Source organism: Esox lucius, chromosome 13, assembly GCF_011004845.1.
Source record: "Esox lucius isolate fEsoLuc1 chromosome 13, fEsoLuc1.pri, whole genome shotgun sequence".
NCBI lineage: Eukaryota > Metazoa > Chordata > Actinopteri > Esociformes > Esocidae > Esox > Esox lucius.
The window spans coordinates 28713710-28736393 of NC_047581.1; the positions used below are offsets into that span (position 1 = coordinate 28713710).

General features: G+C 43.9%; 2 protein-coding genes across 2 annotated transcripts; both read left to right on the plus strand.

Moving 5' to 3' along the window:
• The first annotated feature begins 3207 nt into the window (after nt 1-3207).
• Nucleotides 3208-9788, plus strand: LOC114840702 (trypsin). Its single transcript, XM_034296215.1, has 5 exons — nt 3208-3518; nt 3906-4059; nt 4813-4942; nt 5534-5803; nt 9335-9788. Exons 1-5 carry the CDS (start codon nt 3260-3262, stop codon nt 9482-9484), a joined length of 963 nt encoding a protein of 320 aa, XP_034152106.1. The 5' UTR covers nt 3208-3259; the 3' UTR covers nt 9485-9788.
• A 6686-nt stretch (nt 9789-16474) lies between these two features.
• On the plus strand, nt 16475-20539 carry LOC114840665 (granzyme K-like). The gene is made up of 5 exons (XM_034296216.1): nt 16475-16735; nt 17123-17276; nt 17693-17822; nt 18425-18694; nt 19420-20539. Exons 1-5 carry the CDS (start codon nt 16477-16479, stop codon nt 19567-19569), a joined length of 963 nt encoding a protein of 320 aa, XP_034152107.1. The 5' UTR covers nt 16475-16476; the 3' UTR covers nt 19570-20539.
• The last annotated feature ends 2145 nt before the right edge of the window (nt 20540-22684 follow it).

The window sequence follows — 22684 nt, forward strand, 5'->3', positions numbered from 1 at the left end:
GGGCCTTTCTGCCTTAAGTTTTGTCATCAGCAAGTGAAATGCCTGCTCAATCGGGTTGAGATCAGGTGATTGACTCGGCCATTGCAGAATATTCCACTTAAAAAACTCCTGGGTTGCTTTCACAGTTAATTTTGGGCCAAGAAACAGCTTTTGAGTCAATTGTCCAATTACTTTTGGTCCATTGAAAAAGAGGGGACTACATATTAAAGAGCAGTAATTCCTAAACCCTTCCACCAGTTTGGATGGGAATAGTCTCATTAAAGCTGATAGATTAAAGCACTTTAAGCCCATGTTCATTATTTAACTCTAACGTGAATACAAAATTAACAAAACTTGTGTCAGTGTCCAGTTATTTTCGGACATAACTGTATATTTGATATCAAATATTCTAGTGGTAGATTTAACTATACAGGAGAAATATTATCTTGGCAGCAAATAAAATGGAACAATGTCATACTAACAAGTAAATTGTTAGTAAAGATAAAATGCAAATCAATACACAGTTCGTATGTTAGTCAAAGGCGAAAGCCACATCGAGGTTGAGGAAGATGGATTGATATATGATAGACCGCGTTGAAATGATAACATTCAGAATTATATTATTCAGACCAATCTAAAGGATCTATTAACGGTCCAATAATATGTTCCCTCTGTAATATACAATGTTATTCTGAACAATCGAACAGATCTATTTGTGGTCCAATAATATGTTCCCTTATATGTTGCCACAAGCCACAATACAGGCTCTGAAGTCAACTGGATTTCACTGCAGGGACTCGCCATGGTTAAAAATTAGAATCTGATTGGTGGCTGAATGGTTGCATTTTATTAACTTGGACAGAATAAGATAAATCTAGAAAGTTGCTGACATGGTTCAGAGCCTGTGTTATTATCGTTTCTGATCAGGAAATATTTCAAGTTCTCTTCTGGAGAAGCTGAAGTTCCGGTTTGACAGATCTATTGACATATCAATGCAGACCTGAACTGGGTACCAGAAAGAAATGCACAGGAGAAGCCACTGCAAAATATATGACAATATTTGAAGGCTGTGTTCTGGCAAGCTGGGGATGCCACGATTATGTAGGTACCCAGTTCAAAAGGGCTGCTGTAATCATTTTTAGGTCACATGCAGTATTTACTTCTCATTTGACCTAAACTCACGGCAATCAGGAAAAGCACAGAAAACATGGCACAAAAGTATTCTTTATAGTGCATATCAAGGGTGTCATAGACTAGGGCTGCATTTCAATTAATAGGTTTGCCACTGTAACAAATGTAACAAAGGGAATGTAACAACTTTTGCTGTGATGATGTACTACTTCAAATGAAAGATGTACTACAAAGATGTACTATCTGATTAAACATTTCTGATCATTTATTTTAGTTTCTTTCTTCTGCCTCAGAGCAGATGTGTTGTGATTAAAGTCAAACCACAAGTACACGAATACTGTCATGCCTCTCATGATCTTAACACTCATCTCCCCTCAAGTACATACTGTATATATTCAGACCCTTTACCATGTCATTCCAAACGTGCTTTTATTCATATTTACATTAATTTGTAAATGTATAAATGAATGTATGCATTTTGTAATATTTGTATTGCTACAGACCCAAACTAAGCTGCAACACGGTGGCCAAGACCATACAGCAGTTCAACAGGACAGGTTCCACTAAGAACAGGCCTTGCCAGGCCTCGCCACACACTGCATCAAATTGGTCTGCATTGCTGACGTCCCAGAAGGAAGTCTCTTCTAAAGATGATGAACAAGAAAGCCTGCAAACAGTTTGCTGAAGACAAGCAGACTAAGGACATGGATTAATGGAACCATGTCCTGTGGTCTGATGAGACCAATATTAACTTATTTGGTTCCGATGGTGTCAAGCGTGTGGCGGCAACCAGGTGAGGAGAACAAAGACAACTGTGTCTTGCCTACAGTCAAGCATGGTGGTGGGAATGTCATGGTCTGGGGCTGCATGAGTGCTCCTGGCACTGGGGAGCTGCAGTTCATTGAGGGAACCATGAACGCCAACATGTACTGTGACATAATGAAGCAGATCATGATCCCCTCCCTTTGGAGACTGGGCCACAGGGCAGTATTCCAAGATGATAACGACCCCAAACACACCTCCAAGACAACCACTGCCTTGCTAAAGAGGTTGAGGGTAAAGGTGATGGCCTGTCCAAGCATGTCTCCAGACCTAAACACTTTTGAGCTGTGGGGCATCCTCAAACGGAAGGTGGAGGAGCGCAAGGTCTTTAACATCCACCAGCTCCAAAATGTCATTATGGAGAAGTGGAAGAGGACTCCAGTGGCAACCTGTGAAGCTCTGGTGAACTCCATGTTGGGTTAAGGCAGTGCTGGAAAATAATGGTGGCTACACAAAATATTGACACTTTGGCCTCAATTTGGACATTTTCACTTAGGGTGTACTCAATTTCTGTTTTGTTTTTCTTTCAGCACAACGACCCAAAGCACACAGCCAAGACAACACTGGAGTCTGTCAGTGTCCTTGAGTGGACCAGCTAAAGCCTGAAAACTTGAACTCCATTAAACATCTGTGGGGGGACCTGAAGAATGCAGTTCATTAATGGTCCCCATCCAATCAGACAGATAATGAAAGGATTTTAATGATACAGTTGAACTAATTGCTAAAAGGTCTTGTGACTCTCGAGTCAGTAAGAAATAAAAGTGTGACCTCCACATTACTGGTGACAGCAGAGCTACAAGGATTGTGTTATTGCTGTAACCACATCAGACAAGATCTTGTGTAAAGGCAGGTTATGCCATTTCTGCTTTTCTTTTGAAAAGTGGTTGCAGGCGACGTGACCAAGCAAGCGTGTGATCAGTGTTTGAGAGCTGCCTGCAAGTGTCATTTTAATTTGTGTCCGAAACAGCCCACATAAAGCAGGTCCATTAATGCCACAGCATGTATCATATTATCAGCATTGGCATCTCTAATCTCCCACTTATTTAACACCTCCAAAGAGATAATGCATACATTTACAATAGCGATTTCATGATTTTAATCAATTTCAGATCATCTAAATAAGAATCCCAATTAATCAGAAATATTTAAAAAAAATTTCCCAAGCCCTATATACTGCATGTCTGTAGAGTGTCTTGAGTTAGTACGTTACCACGGCTACATTCAAAATTAAATGAGGAAGTGAGAGCCACAATTTGCCTTCCTGAATGTCTGTTGAGTGTGTTTGTATGTGTGTTTGTCTGTGTGTGTCTGTGTGAATACTGTGTGAATGTCTGTGTGTGATTTACTGACTTTCCCCCAACACACATTTCTTTGGTTAATTGAGAAAACAACCACATCCTTTGAGTTGAATGTATATGAAGATCTAAGGGCAGAGAGAGACCAGAGCACCTCTTTCTTCAGACCAAAACCAGATCTAAAGAAGACATATCCTCTACATCAGGACCCTCTGAAGGACCAGAAAATGACACTCTTCAGAGTCTTCAGTCTCTGGGTCTTCATCATTCTATCTTTGTATCTGCAAACAGGTAAGTGTTTGTGTGTGTGTGTGTGACAAACCTTTTTACATGTTTTGAATAATTTGACTACCCTAATTAGGACATGCTGTGTATTTGAATGGATTATATATTTCTTTAATTAAAGGGCTCCCATTAGCATACCTGTTGAAGAAAATTTTTGTTTTTGCTTTTTTTTAACCTCATCCAGTATCTAGCTGTATGTTTTCACTCTTTCGAACAATTTCAGTTTCACAGATCCTTGAGTGTCCATCTCTCTTTTTGAAAAATGTATTTAATCTCAATGAGACCTGGGTAAATAGAAAATAAATACGGGTCTGTATGTACTGTAATTAGTATTTACTGGTTAGCATGTCCCTGTGTTTACTGACATCAATGTAATTATCTATATTCCCCAAGGTGACTGTACAAAGATAATTGGTGGAACAGAGGTGAAGCCTCACTCTCTCCCCTACATGGCCTTAATCTATCGGAAAATCAATGAAACACACACGTCTTGGTGTGGAGGAATCCTCATCAACAGTGAATGGGTCCTGACTGCCGCTCACTGCGGGTTAGTTGTCCTGTTGCCACTTGTGTTACATTGTATCTCTATGTGATCATTTGACATTGGATTGTGGATGTTGTCATAAGGAATGAATGTGTTCTGTACCTGACTGTGGATGTTGTCATGTGGAATGAATGTGTTCTGTACCTGACTGTGGATGTTGTCATGGGGGATTCATGTGTTCTGTACCTGAATGTGGATGTTGTCATGTGGAATGAATGTGTTCTGTACCTGACTGTGGATGTTGTAATGGGGGATTCATGTGTTCTGTACCTGAATGTGGATTTTGTCATGGGGGATTAATGTGTTCTGTACCTGATTGTGGATGTTGTCATGGGGTATTCATGTGTTCTGTACCTGATTGTGGATGTTGCCATGGGGGATTCATGTGTTCTGTACCTGAATGTAGATATTGTCATGGGGAATTCATGTGTTCTGTACCTGATTGTGGATGTTGCCATGGGGGATTCATGTGTTCTGTACCAGACTGTGGATGTTGTCATGGGGATTTAATGTGTTCTGTACCTGACTGTGGATGTTGTCATGGGGGAATTAATGTGATCTGTACCTAAATGTGGATGTTGTCATGGGGAATGAATGTGTTCTGTACCTGACTGTGGATGTTGTCATGGGGAATTAATGTGATCTGTACCTAAATGTGGATGTTGTCATGGGGAATTAATGTGTTCTGTACCTGAATGTGGATGTTGTCATGGGGAATTCATGTGTTCTGAACCTGATTGTGGATGTTGTCTCTAGTGAAATGGAGTTAGTGTATCTAGGTGTCCACAACATGAAACAACCTGGCCATGGTGTAAAAGTGAAAAGGAACGTTCTTCATCCTGACTACATGACTATAAAGGAAGGCAACGACATCATGCTGGTCCAGGTTAGGTGAATTACTAAACAATCATTTCCCATGAAGATAATAAAGTCATTATCATGTCTCCCATAACTAGACAGATGAAATGCTTCTATGATGAAATGCCTTGTTCACACTGCTGTGGCAAGATGTTGTTGGAAATATAGATTTGTAAATGTTATATTAGTTTTTATATTTAATTAATGTACATAAGGTGATTTGGTAAAGTATTCTGTTGAAACACAAAAAAGTAAAATCATACATTTTGTATTTTAATAAGATTAGAAGTACAGGCCACAGATAAGATAATCACTAGCTACTCCAGAAGTATATGTAGTATTTGTAACATTTTACTTCAAGAGTATTTTAACTACTTCACCTGGTAGGTTAATTTTGCACTTTTTTGTTACCTGATATAATGAACGCAACCCCTAGCACTGGGACTCATTCTGCCAGATTGTTAAATAAAAAAAGCTGTCAGCTAGCCATTGTCAGACCAATGGTTTCAGCAAATAGTACCTGTGTAAGGCCACAGAGAGAATTTATTGTATAAGGTAATTTAAGTGCAGTACATTTTGCACATTTCCTCACATACCGAGTGCCTCCTGTTTCCTACAGCTGAATAAACCGGTGGGTCAGAACAGCATGATTAAAGTCATGCCTCTACCCAAACCCGTTGAGGACATCAGAGCCGGGACAGAGTGCTTTGTGGCAGGATGGGGAGTTACCAAAGTAAACTCCTCTATGTCTGACGTCCTGATGTCTGCCAAAGTCACTGTGATTGACAGGGTGACGTGTAACTCTACGGAGTACTACAACAAGGACCCCATCATTACCGCTAACATGCTGTGTGCCGGCTATGACATAGACCCAGCTGACGCCTGCCAGGTAATTTCACATGTGTCTCTCTGTGTATGTGTGTGTGTGTGTGTGTGTGTGCAGAGGAAGATTTTTGTAGGTAGATTGTCCCTTCAAACTCCCAGAGCTCAATACTGCCTGTTTTGTGATCCAAGTGGGTAGTGGACACATATTGGGGATATCTGAGATCTTTGTCTTACACCAACTGACCATGTTTACAGACAGTAAACTCCAAAATATCTGTGTGGGGATTTTTTGTTTTGCTCTTGTATTACCAGCCCTTTGGATTTGAGATAATGCAATGCGGTTGAAGTGCAGTACTATCAGGTTTCATGTGAAGATCTTTTATCCTTATCGGGTGAAAGATTTAGATCTTTTTTTTTAAGTTGTCATATTATGTACTTAGTAGCATGTCCTTTGAATGCGACGAATGCCTGAGGTCCTAGACACAGATCTGCATTGCAGCCTGTTCAGTTCTTGCCTGTTTTAGAGCCTTTCGTCTCTGGTCTCGTCTTCAGCGTGTGAAAGACATAATCAAAAGGGCTCAGATTGTCCAAATACTTTTGGTACCCTGTAATGAGAGGACAAAATCCATCCATCATCTTCCGCTTATCCGGGGCCGAGTCGCGGGGGCAGCAGTCTAAGCAGGGATGCCCAGACTTCCCTCTCCCCAGACACTTCCTCCAGCTCTTCCGGGGGGACACCGAGGCGTTCCCAGGCCAGCCAGGAGACATAGTCCCTCCAGCGTGTCCTAGGTCTTCCCCGGGGTCTCCTCCCGGTGGAACGGGACTGGAACACCTTCCCAGGAAGGCGTTCCGGAGGCATCCGAAACAGATGCCCAAGCCACCTCAGCTGACCCCTCTCGATGTGGAGGAGCAGCGGCTCTACTCTGAGCTCCTCCCGGGTGACCGAGCTTCTCACCCTATCTCTAAGGGATCGCCCAGCCACCCTGCGGAGAAAGCTCATTTTGGCCGCCTGTATCATGCGGACCCCAATCCTGACACCCTCCGGCCCCTGGCTGCGCCTAGAAATTCTGTCCATAAAAAAAAAAGGGCAGCCCTGCCGGAGTCCAACATGCACAGGGAACAAGTCTGACTCACTGCTGGCAATGCGGACCAAGCTCCTGCTTCGGTCATACAGGGACCCGACAGCCCTTAGCAAAGGACCCAGGACCCCATATTCCCGAAGCACCCTCCACAGGATGCCACAAGGGACACAGTCGAATGCCTTCTCCAAATCCACAAAACATTGATTGGTTGGGCAAACTCCCATGAACCCTCCATCACCCTGTTGAGGGTATAGAGCTGGTCCAGTGTTCCACGGCCTGGACGAAAACCACACTGTTCCTCCTGAATCTGAGGTTCTACTATCGGCCGTATTCTCCTCTCCAGAACCCTGGCATAGACTTTCCCGGGGAGGCTGAGAAGTGTGATCCCCCTATAGTTGGAACACACCCTCCGGTCCCCCTTCTTAAAAAGAGGGACCACCACCCCGGTCTGCCATCCCAGAGGCACTGTCCCCGACTGCCACGCAATGTTGCACAGGCGTGTCAACCAAGACAGCCCCACAACATCCAGAGACTTGAGGTACTCAGGGCGGATCTCATCCACCCCCGGTGCCTTGCCACCGAGGAGTTTCTTGACCACCTCTGTGACTTCAGCCCGGGTGATGGACGAGTCCACCTCTGAGCCCTCATCCTCTGCTTCCTCAATGGAAGACGTGACGGCGGGATTGAGGAGATCCTCGAAGTACTCCTTCCACCGCCCGACGACATCCCTAGTTGAGGTCAACAGCTGCCCACCACTACTGTAAACAGCATTGGTAGGGCACTGTTTCCCTCTCCTGAGGCGCCGGATGGTTTGCCCGAATCTCTTCGAGGCCAGCCGATAGTCCTTCTCCATGGCCTCACCGAACTCCTCCCAGGCCCGAGTCTTTGCCTCCACAACCACCCGGGCTGCAGTCCGCTTGGCCTGTCGGTACCCGTCAGCTGCCTCAGGAGTCCCACAAGCCAACCAGGCCTAATAGGACTCCTTCTTCAGCTTGACAGCATCTCTTACTTCCGGTGTCCACCACCGGGTTCGGGGATTGCCGCCTCGACAGGCACCGGAGACCTTACGGCCACAGCTCCGAGCGGCCGCTTTGACAATGGCCGTGGAGAACATGGTCCACTCGGACTCAATATCCCCAGCCTCCCTCGGGATCCAGTCGAAGCTCTGACAGAGGTGGGAGTTAAAGATCTCTCTGACAGGAGACTCGGCCAGACATTCCCAGCAGACCCTTACAGTACGCTTGGGCCTGCCAAGTCTGTCCAGCTTCCTCCCCCGCCATCGGATCCAACTCACCACCAGGTGGTGATCAGTTGACAGCTCCGCCCCTTTCTTCACCCGAGTGTCCAAGACATGTGGCCGCAGGTCAGATGAAACGACAACAAAGTCGATCATCGACCTGCGGCCTAGGGTGTCCTGGTGCCACGTGCAATGATGGACACCCTTATGCTTGAACATGGTGTTCGTTATGGACAAACTGTGACTAGCACAGAAGTCCAATAACTGAACACCGCTCGGGTTCAGATCAGGGGGGCCGTTCTTCCCAATCACGTCCCTCCAGGTGTCACTGTCGTTGCCCACGTGGGCGTTGAAGTCCCCCAGTAGAACGATAGAGTCCCCAGTCGGAGCACTTTCCAGCACTCCTCCCAGAGACTCCAAGAAGGTCGGGTACTCTGCACTGCCGTTCGGCCCGTAGGCACAAACAACAGTGAGAGACCTATCCCCGACCCGTAGGCGCAGGGAAACGACCCTCTCGTTCACCGGGGTAAACTCCAACTCATGGCGGCAGAGCTGGGGAGCTATAAGCAAACCCACACCAGCCCGCCGCCTCACACCATGGGCAACTCCAGAGTGGTGAAGAGTCCATCCTCTCTCAAGGAGTGTGGTTCCAGAGCCCAAGCCGTGCGTAGAGGTGATCCCGAGTACCTCTAGTCGGAACCTCTCAACCTCACGCACGATCTCAGGCTCCTTCCCTGTCAGCGAGGTGACGTTCCACGTCCCTAGAGCTAGTTTCCCTGTCCAGGGATCGGGTTGTCTAGGCCCCCGCCTTACGTCTGCCGCCCGATCCTCTCTGCACCGGCCCCTTATGGTCCCTCCTGTGGGTGGTGAGCCCACGGGAAGGCTGCCCCATGTCGCTCGTTCGGGCTGAGCCCGGCCGGGCCCCATGGGGAAAGGCCCGGCCACCAGGCACTCGCGAACGTGCCCCAACCCCGGGCCTGGCTCCAGGGTGGGTCCCCGGCTGCGCCAAACGCTCTTAGTCTGACCCGTCGCCTAGGACCTGTTTGCCTTGGGAGACCCTATCAGGGGCATATAGCCCCAGACAACATAGCATTTTTTTTTTTTTCTTTACAGGGGACAACATGATTTAACAAAGATTTATCTGAAATAGAATCTGCCAAGTTGGTCATTATGTCATTTCAATGTGCTGAAATGCACAGCCATAAGTATGTTTTTGCTGTTTTTAAAGTCATGCAGTGATAACTGTCCCCTATGCTGCATTGTCTCTGTGTTCCAGGGAGACTCTGGGGGTCCGTTGGTGTGTGATGGTGAACTAGAAGGGTTAGTGTCCTATGGTGAAGGATGTGGCATCAAGACCAAGCCTGGAATTTACACATTCATACCTAAATATAACAAGTGGATCCAGGACACCGTTACAAAACCATAGTGTGACTGTGCCTTCTACAGTTATTGGCACCCTTGGATAAAATGCCCTTGTTGCTAATCAGTTTGATAGTACACTCGATATGAGGGCCATCTAACCTTTAAGTGAGGTGAAATTGTTAAAAGAACTTCATATTATTTTCTTAATATTTTTGTTGAAATAAATGTGTCCAGATTGTTGTCACTCCTGTATTTAGTACTTTGTGCACCTTCCCCTTGCCAAGATAACAGCACTGAGTTTTCTCCAATAGTTTGATCAGGTGGGACAAAACATGCGAGGGAGGTGAGGCCATTTATCTAGTCATGATCTTTCCTGTATAACCTTTTGTCCCTTTACTTTTGCATGACCTATGACTTTCAATATAGATGGGGGATGTGGCTTTGATTGTGTTGCTCATCTCTTTACCTCAGTGAACCAGGATGTAATGCATTACCACTTAAGTGTTCCTAATGATTCGGATAAAATTTAAATAAATATACATCAGCCGGAAGATACTTCCAGTAGAATTAGTGAAGCCCTAGGGTTGCAAAAAAATGGCTTATGTTTGACATATGTTTGAAGAAGATATGCATTTGTTGATAAATAATGTTTTGTTTCAACATTTGACCCCAATTAAAGGTTTGATTTTGCTTCACTGTACATTCAGCTGAAGACAGGTTTACACACTTGCACTAAATTAATTCTCAAATAAATGCATATGTTAAAGATATACTATTATTGGAAACCATATCTATAACATCTTCTCCATTTAACATTAAAAATAACTGAGTGCATTTGTAAGTGAAGTGGCATGATTTTATTTCTTGAGCCTACACGCATTATCAGAGCCTTCACACATTATCAGAGCCTACACACATTATCAGAGCCTTCACATATATGGGTGATTATTAATAATAATGTTTTTATTTTACAATGTTGTACACTTTTTTCAAGGCTAATGATATTAATTGTCAAGCTTATAACCTCTTTTTTATACTCACCTAAAGTATGACACAGTTACAATGATACAGTAGAGGCCCACTGCATAGCCAATATAGGAAATGTGTTTAATTTAATTCATAAAAAACTTTTCATACTGTTAAGTCTGGAAATATGGACACTGACACAATGTTCATAATTTGGCCTCAGTAAGCCACCCCAATGGATTTGAAATGAAACAACCGAGAGGCAATTGAAGTGCAGACTTTTTCTGCTTTAATTCAAGGGCTTGAACAAAAATATTGTATGAAATGTTTAGGAATTGCAACCATTTTCATACATAGTCCCCTTATTTCAGGTGCTCAAATGTAATTTGACAAATTTACACAATCATAGATAAAATGTTCTGTTTTAATACTTTGTCGAGAATCCTTGGCAGGCAATAACTGCTTGAAGTCTGGAACGCATGAACATCACCAAATGTTGGGTTTCCTCCTTTGTGATGCTTTGCTAGGCCTTTACAGCAGCTATCTTCAGTTGTTGTTTGTTCGTGGGCCTTTCTGCCTTAAGTTTTGTCATCAACAAGTGAAATGTCTGCTCAATCGGGTTGAGATCAGGTGATTGACTCGGCCATTGCAGAATATTCCACTTAAAAAACTCCTGGGTTGCTTTCACAGTTAATTTTGGGCCAAGAAACAGCTTTTGAGTCATGGCATCTTCTTCCGCTTATCCGGGGCCGGGTCGCGGGGGCAGCAGTCTAAGCAGGGATGCCCAGACTTCCCTCTCCCCAGACACTTCCTCTAGCTCTTCCGGGGGGACACCTAGGCGTTCCCAGGCCAGCCGGGAGACATAGTCCCTCCAGCGAGTCCTAGGTCTTCCCCGGGGTCTCCTCCCGGTGGGACGGGACCGGAACACCTTCCCAGGAAGGCGTTCCGGAGGCATCCGAAAAAGATGCCCAAGCCACCTCAGCTGACCCCTCTCGATGTGGAGGAGCAGGGGCTCTACTCTGAGCTCCTCCCGGGTGACCGAGCTTCTCACCCTATCTCTAAGGGATCGCCCGGCCACCCTGCGGAGAAAGCTCATTTCGGCCGCCTGTATCCGGGATCTTGTCCTTTCGGTCATGACCCAAAGCTCATGACCATAGGTGAGAGTAGGAACGTAGATTGACTGGTAAATCGAGAGCTTTGCCTTGCGGCTCAGCTCTTTCTTCACCACGACAGACCGATACATCGACTGCATTACAGCAGAAGCTGCACCGATCCGTCTGTCAATCTCCCGTTCCATCCTTCCCTCACTCGTGAACAAGACCCCTAGATACTTAAACTCCTCCACTTGAGGCAGGCACTCTCCACCAACCTGAAGCGGGCAAGCCACCCTTTTCCGACTGAGGACCATGGCCTCGGATTTGGAGGTACTGATTTTCATCCCCACCGCTTCACACTCGGCTGCAAACCGTCCCAGCGCATGCTGAAGGTCCTGGTTAGAAGGGGCCAACACGACAACATCATCTGCAAAAAGCAGAGACGAAATTGTGTGGTCCCCAAACCTGACACCCTCCGGCCCCTGGCTGCGCCTAGAAATTCTGTCCATAAAAATTACAAACAGAACCGGTGACAAAGGGCAGCCCTGCCGGAGTCCAACATGCACTGGGAACAAGTCTGACTTACTGCCGGCAATGCGGACCAAGCTCCTGCTTCGGTTGTACAGGGACCTGACAGCCCTTAGCAAAGGACCCAGGACCCCATATTCCCCAAGCACCCTCCACAAGATGCCGCGAGGGACACAGTCGAATGCCTTCTCCAAATCCACAAAACACATGTGGATTGGTTGGGCAAACTCCCATGAACCCTCCAACACCCCGTAGAGGGTATAGAGCTGGTCCAGTGTTCCACGGCCCGGACGAAAACCACACTGTTCCTCCTGAATCCGAGGTTCTACTATCGGCCGTATTCTCCTCTCCAGTACCCTGGCATAGACTTTCCCGGGGAGGCTGAGAAGTGTGATCCCCCTATAGTTGGAACACACCCTCCGGTCCCCCTTCTTAAAAAGAGGGACCACCACCCCGGTCTGCCATCCCAGAGGCACTGTCCCCGACCGCCACGCGATGTTGCACAGGCGTGTCAACCAAGACAGCCCCACAACATCCAGAGACTTGAGGTACTCAGGGCGGATCTCATCCACCCCCGGTGCCTTGCCACCGAGGAGTTTCTTGACCACCTCAGTGACTTCAGCCCGGGTGATGGACGAGTCCACCTCTGAGCCCTCATCCTCTGCTTCCTCAATGGAAGAAGTGACAGCGGGATTGAGGAGATCCTCGAAGTATTCCTTCCACCGCCCGACGACATCCTCAGTTGAGGTCAACAGCTGCCCACCTCTACTGTAAACAGCGTTGGTAGGGCACTGTTTCCCTCTCCTGAGGCGCTGGATGGTTTGCCAGAATCTCTTCGAGGCCAGCCGATAGTCCTTCTCCATGGCCTCACCGAACTCCTCCCAGGCCCGAGTTTTTGCCTCCACAACCACCCGGGCTGCAGCCCGCTTGGCCTGTCGGTACCCGTCAGCTGCGTCAGGAGTCCCACAAGCCAACCAGGCCTGATAGGACTCCTTCTTCAGCTTGACGGCATCCCTTACTTCCGGTGTCCACCACCGGGTTCGGGGATTGCCGCCTCGACAGGCACCGGAGACCTTACGACCACAGCTCCGAGCGGCCGCTTCGACAATGGCGGTGGAGAACATGGTCCACTCGGACTCAATATCTCCAACCTCCCTCGGGATCCAGTCGAAGCTCTGCCGGAGGTGGGAGTTAAAGATCTCTCTGACAGGAGACTCGGCCAGACGTTCCCAGCAGACCCTTACAGTTCGCTTGGGCCTGCCGAGTCTGCCCAGCTTTCTCCCCCGCCATCGGATCCAACTCACCACCAGGTGGTGATCAGTTGACAGCTCCGCCCCTCTCTTCACCCGAGTGTCCAAGACATACGGCCGCAGGTCAGATGAGACGACAACAAAGTCGATCATCGACCTGCGGCCTAGGGTGTCCTGGTGCCACGTGCACTGATGGACACCCTTATGCTTGAACATGGTGTTCGTTATGGACAAACTGTGACTAGCACAGAAGTCCAATAACTGAACACCACTCGGGTTCAGATCAGGGGGGCCGTTCCTCCCAATCACGCCCCTCCAGGTGTCACTGTCGTTGCCCACGTGGGCGTTGAAGTCCCCCAGTAGAACAATAGAGTCCCCAGTCGGAGCACTTTCCAGCACCCCTCCCAGAGACTCCAAGAAGGTCGGGTACTCTGCACTGCCGTTCGGCCCGTAGGCACAAACAACAGTGAGAGACCTATCCCCGACCCGTAGGCGCAGGGAAACGACCCTCTCGTTCACCGGGGTAAACTCCAACACATGGCGGCAGAGCTGGGGAGCTATAAGCAAACCCACACCAGCCCGCCGCCTCTCACCATGGGCAACTCCAGAGTGGTGAAGAGTCCATCCTCTCTCAAGGAGTGTGGTTCCAGAGCCCAAGCCGTGCGTAGAGGTGATCCCGACTACCTCTAATCGGAACCTCTCAACCTCACGCACTAGCTCAGGCTCCTTCCCCGCCAGCGAGGTGACATTCCACGTCCCTAGAGCTAGTTTCTGTGTCCAGAGATCGGGTTGTCTAGGCCCCTGCCTTCGACTGCCGCCCGATCCTCTTCGCACCGGCCCCTTATGGTCCCTCCTGTGGGTGGTGAGCCCACGAGTCAATTGTCCAATTACTTTTGGTCCATTGAAAAAGAAGGGGCTACATATTAAAGAGCAGTAATTCCTAAACCCTACCTCCAGTTTGGATGGGAATAGTCTCATTAAAGCTGATAGATTAAAGCACTTTAAGCCCATGTTCATTATTTAACTCTAACGTGAATACAAAATTAACAAAACTTGTGTCAGTGTCCAGTTATTTTCAGACATAACTGTATATTTGATATCAATTATTCTAGCTGTAGATTTAACTATACAGGAGAAAAATTATCTTGGCAGCAAATAAAATGGAACAATGTCATACTAACAAGTAAATTGTTAGTAAAGAAAAATGCAAAGCAATACACAGTTCGTATGTTAGTCAAAGGCGAAAGCCACATCGAGGTTGAGGAAGATGGATTGATATATGATAGACCGCGTTGAAATGATAACGTTCAGAATTATATTATTCAGACCAATCTAAAGGATCTATTAACGGTCCAATAATATGTTCCCTCTGTAATATACAATGTTATTCTGAACAATCGAACAGATCTATTTGTGGTCCAATAATATGTTCCCTTATATGTTGCCACAAGCCACAATACAGGCTCTGAAGTCAACTGGATTTCACTGCAGGGACTCGCCATGGTTACAAATTAGAATCTGATTGGTGGCTGAATGGTTGCATTTTATTAACTTGGACAGAATAAGATAAATCTAGAAAGTTGCTGACATGGTTCAGAGCCTGTGTTATTATCGTTTCTGATCAGGAAATATTTCAAGTTCTCTTCTGGAGAAGCTGAAGTTCCGGTTTGACAGATCTATTGACATATCAATGCAGACCTGAACTAGGTACCAGAAAGAAATGCACAGGAGAAGCCTCTGCAAAATATATGACAATATTTGAAGGCTGTGTTCTGGCAAGCTGGGGATGCCAAGATTGTGTAGGTACCCAGTTCAAAAGGGCTGCTGTAATCATTTTTGGGTCACATGCAGTATTTACTTCTCATTTGACCTAAACTCACAGCAAACAGGCAAAAGCACAGAAAACATGGCACAAAAGTATTCTTTATAGTGCATATCAAGGGTGTCATAGACTAGGGCTGCATTTCAATTAATAGGTTTGCCACTGTAACAAATGTAACAAAGGGAATGTAACAACTTTTGCTGTGATGATGTACTACTTCAAATGAAAGATGTACTACAAAGATGTACTATCTGATTAAACATTTCTGATCATTCATTTTAGTTTCTTTCTTCTGCCTCAGAGCAGATGTGTTGTGATTAAAGTCAAACCACAAGTACACGAATACTGTCATGCCTCTCATGATCTTAACACTCATCTCCCCTCAAGTACATACTGTTATATTCAGACTCTTTACCATGTCATTCCAAACATGCATTTATTGATTTTTACATTAATTTGTAAATGTATAAATGAATGTATGCATTTTGTAATATTTGTATTGCTACAGGCACAAACTGGTTCTATATATAAATATGAAAAAAATAGTTTTTTCATTACATAAAGATGGCCTTGGCTATATGAAGATTGCCAAGACTCTGAAACTAAGCTGCAGCACGGTGGCCAAGACCATACAGCAGTTTAACAGGACAGGTTCCACTAAGAACTGGCCATGGTCGACCAAAGAAGTTGAGTGCACGTGCTCAGAGGTTGTCTTTGGGAAATAGACGTATGAGTGCTGCCAGCATTGCTGCAGAGGTTGAAGGGGTGGGGGGTCAGCCTGTCAGTGCTCAGATCATACGCTGCACACTGCATCAAATTGGTCTGCATGGCTGTCGTCCCAGAAGGAAGTCTCTTCTAAAGATGATGCACAAGAAAGCCTGCAAACAGTTTGCTGAAGACAAGCAGACTAAGGACATGGATTACTGGAACCATGTCCTGTGGTCTGATGAGACCAAGATTAACTTATTTGGTTCCGATGGTGTCAAGCGTGTGGCGGCAACCAGGTGAGGAGAACAAAGACAATTGTGTCTTGCCTACAGTCAAGCATGGTGGTGGGAATGTCATGGTCTGGGGTTGCATGAGTGCTCCTGGCACTGGGGAGCGGCAGTTCATTGAGGGAACCATGAACGCCAACATGTACAGTGACATAATGAAGTGCACACACCTATATACATATGGTCAATTTCAGATCATCTAAATAAGAATCCCAATTAATCAGAAAATCAAAAAAGATTTTCCCAGCCCTATATACTGCATGTCTGTAGAGTGTCTTGAGTTAGTAAGTTACCATGGCTACATTCAAAATTAAATGAGGAAGTGACAGCCACAATTTTCCTTCCTGAATGTCTGTTGAGTGAGTTTGTATGTGTGTGTGTCTGTGTGAATGTCTGTGTGAATGTCTGTGTGTGATTTACTGACTTTCCCCCAACACACATTTCTTTGGTTAATTGAGAAAACAACCACATCCTTTGAGTTGAATGTATATGAAGATCTAAGGGCAGAGAGAGACCAGAGCACCTCTTTCTTCAGACCAAAACCAGATCTAAAGAAGACATATCCTCTACATCAGGATCCTCTGAAGGACCAGAAAATGACACTCTTCAGAGTCTTCAGTCTCTGGGTCTTCATCATTCTATCTTTGTATCTGCAAACAGGTAAGTGTTTGTGTGTGTGTGTGTGACAAACCTTTTTACATGTTTTGAATAATTTGACTACCCTAATTAGGACATTCTGTGTATTTGAATGGATTATATATTTCTTTAATTAAAGGGCTCCCATTAGCATACCTGTTGAAGAAAATTTTTGTTTTTGCTTTTTTTTATCCTCATCCAGTATCTAGATGTATGTTTTCACTCTTTCGAACAATTTCAGTTTCACAGATCCTTGAGTGTCCATCTCTCTTTTTGAAAAATGTATTTAATCTCAATGAGATCTGGGTAAATAGAAAATAAATACGGGTCTGTATGTACTGTAATTAGTATTTACTGGTTAGCATGTCCCTGTTTTTACTGACATCAATGTAAATATCTATATTCCCCAAGGTGACTGTACAAAGATAATTGGTGGAACAGAGGTGAAGCCTCACTCTCTCCCCTACATGGCCTTAATCTCTCGGAAATTCAATGAAAGAGACACGTATTGGTGTGGAGGAATCCTCATCAACAGTGAATGGGTCCTGACTGCTGCTCACTGCGGGTTAGTTGTCCTGTTGCCACTGGTGTTACATTGTATCTCTATGTGACCATTTGACATTGGATTGTGGATGTTGTCATGTGGAATGAATGTGTTCTGTACCTGACTGTGGATGTTGTCATGGGGAATTAATGTGTTCTGTACCTGATTGTGGATGTTGTCATGGGGGATTCATGTGTTCTGTACCTGATTGTGGATGTTGTCATGGGGGATTCATGTGTTCTGAACCTGACTGTAGATGTTGTCATGGGGGATTCACGTGTTCTGAACCTGATTGTGGATGTTGTCATGGGGAATTCATGTGTTCTGAACCTGATTGTGGATGTTGTCATGGGGGATTCATGTGTTCTGTACCTGATTGTGGATGTTGTCATGGGGAATTCATGTGTTCTGAACCTGATTGTGGATGTTGTCTCTAGTGAAATGGAGTTAGTTTATTTAGGTGTCCACAAAATAAAACAACGTGGCCATGGTGTAAAAGTGGAAAGGAACGTTCCTCATCCTGACTACATGAATATAAAGGAAGGCAACGACATCATGCTGGTCCAGGTTAGGTGAATTACTAAACAATCATTTCCCATGAAGTAATATAATAAATAATAAAGTCATTATCATGTCTCCCATAACTAGACAGATGAAATGCTTCTATGATGAAATGCCTTGTTCACACTGCTGTGGCAAGATGTTGTTGGAAATATAGATTTGTAAATGTTATATTAGTTTTTATATTTAATTAATGTACATAAGGTGATTTGGTAAAGTATTCTGTTGAAACACAAAAAAGTAAAATCATACATTTTGTATTTTAATAAGATTAGAAGTACAGGCCACAGATAAGATAATCACTAGCTACTCCAGAAGTATATGTAGTATTTGTAACATTTTACTTCAAGAGTATTTTAACTACTTCACCTGGTAGATTAATTTTGCACTTTTTTGTTACCTGATATAATGAACGCAACCCCTAGCACTGGGACTCATTCTGCCAGATTGTTAAATAAAAAAAGCTGTCAGCTAGCCATTGTCAGACCAATGGTTTCAGCAAATAGTACCTGTGTAAGGCCACAGAGAGAATTTATTGTATAAGGTAATTTAAGTGCAGTACATTTTGCACATTTCCTCACATACCGAGTGCCTCCTGTTTCCTACAGCTGAATAAACCGGTGGGTCAGAACAGCATGATTAAAGTCATGCCTCTACCCAAACCCGTTGAGGACATCAGAGCCGGGACAGAGTGCTTTGTGGCAGGATGGGGAGTTACCAAAGAAAACTCCTTTCTATCTGACGTCCTGATGTCTGCCAAAGTCACTGTGATTGACAGGGTGACGTGTAACTCTACCGAGTACTACAACAAGGACCCCATCATTACCGCTAACATGCTGTGTGCCGGCTATGACATAGACCCAGCTGACGCCTGCCAGGTAATTTCACATGTGTCTCTCTGTGTATGTGTGTGTGTGTGTGTGTGTGTGCAGAGGAAGATTTTTGTAGGTAGATTGTCCCTTCAAACTCCCAGAGTTCAATACTGCCTGTTTTGTGATCCAAGTGGGCAGTGGACACATATTGGGGATATCTGAGATCTTTCTCTTACACCAACTGACCATGTTTACAGATAGTAAACTCCAAAATATCTGTGTGGGGATTTTTTGTTTTGCTCTTGTATTACCAGCCCTTTGGATTTGAGATAATGCAATGCGGTTGAAGTGCAGGACTATCAGGTTTCATGTGAAGATCTTTTATCCTTATCGGGTGAAAGATTTAGATCTTTTTTTTTAAGTTGTCATATTATGTACTTAGTAGCATGTCCTTTGAATGCAACGAATGCCTGAGGTCTGTGACTCCTAGACACAGATCTGCATTGCAGCCTGTTCAGTTCTTGCCTGTTTTAGAGCCTTTCGTCTCTGGTCTCGTCTTCAGCGTGTGAAAGACATAATCAATAGGACTCAGATTGTCCAAATACTTTTGGTACCCTGTAATGAGGGGACAACATGAAAGAAAAAAAAAGATTTATCTGAAATAGAATCTGCCAAGTTGGTCATTATGTAATTTCAATGTGCTGAAATGCACAGCCATAAGTATGTTTTTGCTGTTTTTAAAGTCTTGCAGTGATAACTGTCCCCTATGCTGCATTGTCTCTGTGTTCCAGGGAGACTCTGGGGGTCCGTTGGTGTGTGATGGTGAACTAGAAGGGTTAGTGTCCTATGGTGAAAAATGTGGCATCAAGACCAAGCCTGGAATTTACACATTCATACCTAAATATAACAAGTGGATCCAGGACACCATTACAAAACCGTAGTGTGACTGTGCCTTCTACAGTTATTGGCACCCTTGGATAAAATGCCCTTGTTGCTAATCAGTTTGATAGTACACTCGATATGAGGGCCATCTAACCTTTAAGTGAGGTGAAATTGTTAAAAGAACTTCATATTATTTTCTTAATAATTTTCTTGAAATAAATGTGTCCAGATTGTTGTCACTCCGGTATTTAGTACTTTGTGCACCTTCCCCTTGCCAAGATAACAGCACTGAGTTTTCTCCAATAGTTTGATCAGGTGGGACAAAACATGCGAGGGAGGTGAGGCCATTTATCTAGTCATGATCTTTCCTGTATGCATTTCCGACATTTTGCAATATTAAGCAAACTCCTCCAGGCACTGATACTTTTGTGTTGAGAGTGAAAGTATGTTTCAATAATGCATCCAAATAACTTTTTGGCATTGAGGTGGCATGTGATTCTAGTTTTAGAGACCCCAAGATTCCACAAACATCTGATTTCTACAACTGTGAATGGTTTCCCTCTTCAGGCGTCCTCCACACTGTGCATGTGATTTCTTCCAGACAGCTTCTTATTTCTTCCCCTAATAGTTGTTATGGGTATTTTCAGGGTCATTGCTGTTTGTTTGATGGACATTGCCTAAATCATTCAGGTCAACAACCTTTTGTCCCTTTACTTTTGCATGACCTATGACTTTCAATATAGATGGGGGATGTGGCTTTGATTGTGTTGCTCATCTCTTTACCTCAGTGAACCAGGATGTAATGCATTACCACTTAAGTGTTCCTAATGATTCGGATAAAATTTAAATAAATATACATCAGCAGGAAGATACTTCCAGTAGAATTAGTGAAGCCCTAGGGTTGCTAAAAATGGCTTATGTTTGACATATGTTTGAAGAAGATATGCATTTGTTGATAAATAATGTTTTGTTTCAACATTTGACCCCAATTAAAGGTTTTATTTTGCTTCACTGTACATTCAGCTGAAGACAGGTTTACACACTTGCACTCAATTAATTCTCAAATAAATCCATATGTTACAGATATACTATTATTGGAAACCATATCTATAACATCTTCTCCATTTAACATTAAAAATAACTAAGTGCATTTGTAAGTGAAGTGGCATGATTTTATTACTTGAGCCTACACACATTATCAGAGCCTTCACACATTATCAGAGCCTTCACACATTATCAGAGCCTACTCACATTATCAGAGCCTTCACACATTATCAGAGCCTACACACATTATCAGAGCCTTCACACATTATCAGAGCCTACACACATTATCAGAGCCTACACACATTATCAGAGCCTTCACACATATGGGTGATTATTAATATTAATGTTTTTAATTTACAATGTTGTACACTTTTTTGCAAGGCTAATGATATTATATGTCAAGCCCATAACCTCTTTTTTATACTCACCTAAAGTATGACACAGTTACAATGATACAGTAGAGGCCCACTGCATAGCCAATATAGGAAATGTGTTTAATTTAATTCATAAAAAACTTTTCATACTGTTAAGTCTGGAAATTTGGACACTGACACAATGTTCATAATTTGGCCTCAGTAAGCCACCCCAATGGATTTGAAATGAATCAACCGAGAGGCAATTGAAGTGCAGACTTTCTGCTTTAATTCAAGGGCTTGAACAAAAATATTGTATGAAATGTTTAGGAATTGCAACCATTTTCATACATAGTCCCCTTATTTCAGGTGCTCAAATGTAATTTGACAAATTTACACAATCATAGATAAAATGTTCTGTTTTAATACTTTGTCGAGAATCCTTGGCAGGCAATAACTGCTTGAAGTCTGGAACGCATGGACATCACCAAATGTTGGGTTTCCTCCTTTGTGATGCTTTGCTAGGCCTTTACAGCAGCTATCTTCAGTTGTTGTTTGTTCGTGGGTCTTTCTGCCTTAAGTTTTGTCATCAGCAAGTGAAATGTCTGCTCAATCGGGTTGAGATCAGGTGATTGACTCGGCCATTGCAGAATATTCCACTTAAAAAACTCCTGGGTTGCTTTCACAGTTAATTTTGGGCCAAGAAACAGCTTTTGAGTCAATTGTCCAATTACTTTTGGTCCATTGAAAAAGTCATTCCTAAACCCTTCCTCAAGTTTGGATGGGAATAGCCTCATTAAAGCTGATAGATTAAAGCACTTTAAGCCCATGTTCATTATTTAACTCTAACATGAATACAAAATTAACAAAACTTGTGTCAGTGTCCAATTATTTCCGGACATAACTGTATATTTGATATCAAATATTCTAGCTGTAGATTGTTAGTAAAGAAAAAATGCAAAGCAATACATGAACTGTATGTTAGTCAAAGGCGATAGCCACATCGAGGTTGAGGAAGATGGATTGATATATGATTGACCGCGTTGAAATGATAACGTTCAAAATTATATTATTCAGACCAATCTAAAGGATCTATTAATGGTCCAATAATATGTTCCCTCTGTAATATACAATGTTATTCTGAACAATCGAACAGATCTATTTGTGGTCCAATAATATGTTCCCTTATATGTTGCCACAAGCCACAATACAGGCTCTGAAGTCAACTGGATTTCACTGCAGGGACTCACCATGGTTACAGATTAGAATCTGATTGGTGGCTGAATGGTTGCATTTTATTAACTTGGACAGAATAAGATAAATCTAGAAAGTTGCTGACATGGTTCAGAGCCTGTGTTACTATCGTTTCTGATCAGGAAATATTTCAAGATCTCTTCTGGAGTTGCTGAAGTTCCGGTTTGACAGATCTATTGACATATCAATGCAGACCTGAACTGGGTACCAGAAAGAAATGCACAGGAGAAGCCACTGCAAAATATATGACAATATTTGAAGGCTGTGTTCTGGCAAGCTGGGGATGCCAAGATTATGTAGGTACCCAGTTCAAAAGGGATGCTGTAATCATTTTTAAGTCACATGCAGTATTTACTTCTCATTTGACCTAAACTCACAGCAATCAGGCAAAAGCACAGAAAACATGGCACAAAAGTATTCTTTACATTGCATATCAAGGGTGTCATGGACCAGGGCTGCATTTAAATTAATAGGTTTGCCACTGTAACAAATGTAACAAAGGGAATGTAACAACTTTTGCTGT

What these genes read in the sequence shown, in the direction of transcription:
- LOC114840702 (XM_034296215.1), top strand. Translation starts at nt 3,260, where the DNA reads ATGTCTGTGTGTGATTTACTGACTTTCCCCCAACACACATTTCTTTGG. An exon ending in ACGACATCATGCTGGTCCAG is followed by an intron (nt 4,943 to 5,533) that starts GTTAGGTGAATT and finishes TGTTTCCTACAG; the next exon opens with CTGAATAAACCGGTGGGTCA. An exon ending in ACCCAGCTGACGCCTGCCAG is followed by an intron (nt 5,804 to 9,334) that starts GTAATTTCACAT and finishes TCTGTGTTCCAG; the next exon opens with GGAGACTCTGGGGGTCCGTT.
- LOC114840665 (XM_034296216.1), top strand. Translation starts at nt 16,477, where the DNA reads ATGTCTGTGTGTGATTTACTGACTTTCCCCCAACACACATTTCTTTGG. An exon ending in ACGACATCATGCTGGTCCAG is followed by an intron (nt 17,823 to 18,424) that starts GTTAGGTGAATT and finishes TGTTTCCTACAG; the next exon opens with CTGAATAAACCGGTGGGTCA. An exon ending in ACCCAGCTGACGCCTGCCAG is followed by an intron (nt 18,695 to 19,419) that starts GTAATTTCACAT and finishes TCTGTGTTCCAG; the next exon opens with GGAGACTCTGGGGGTCCGTT.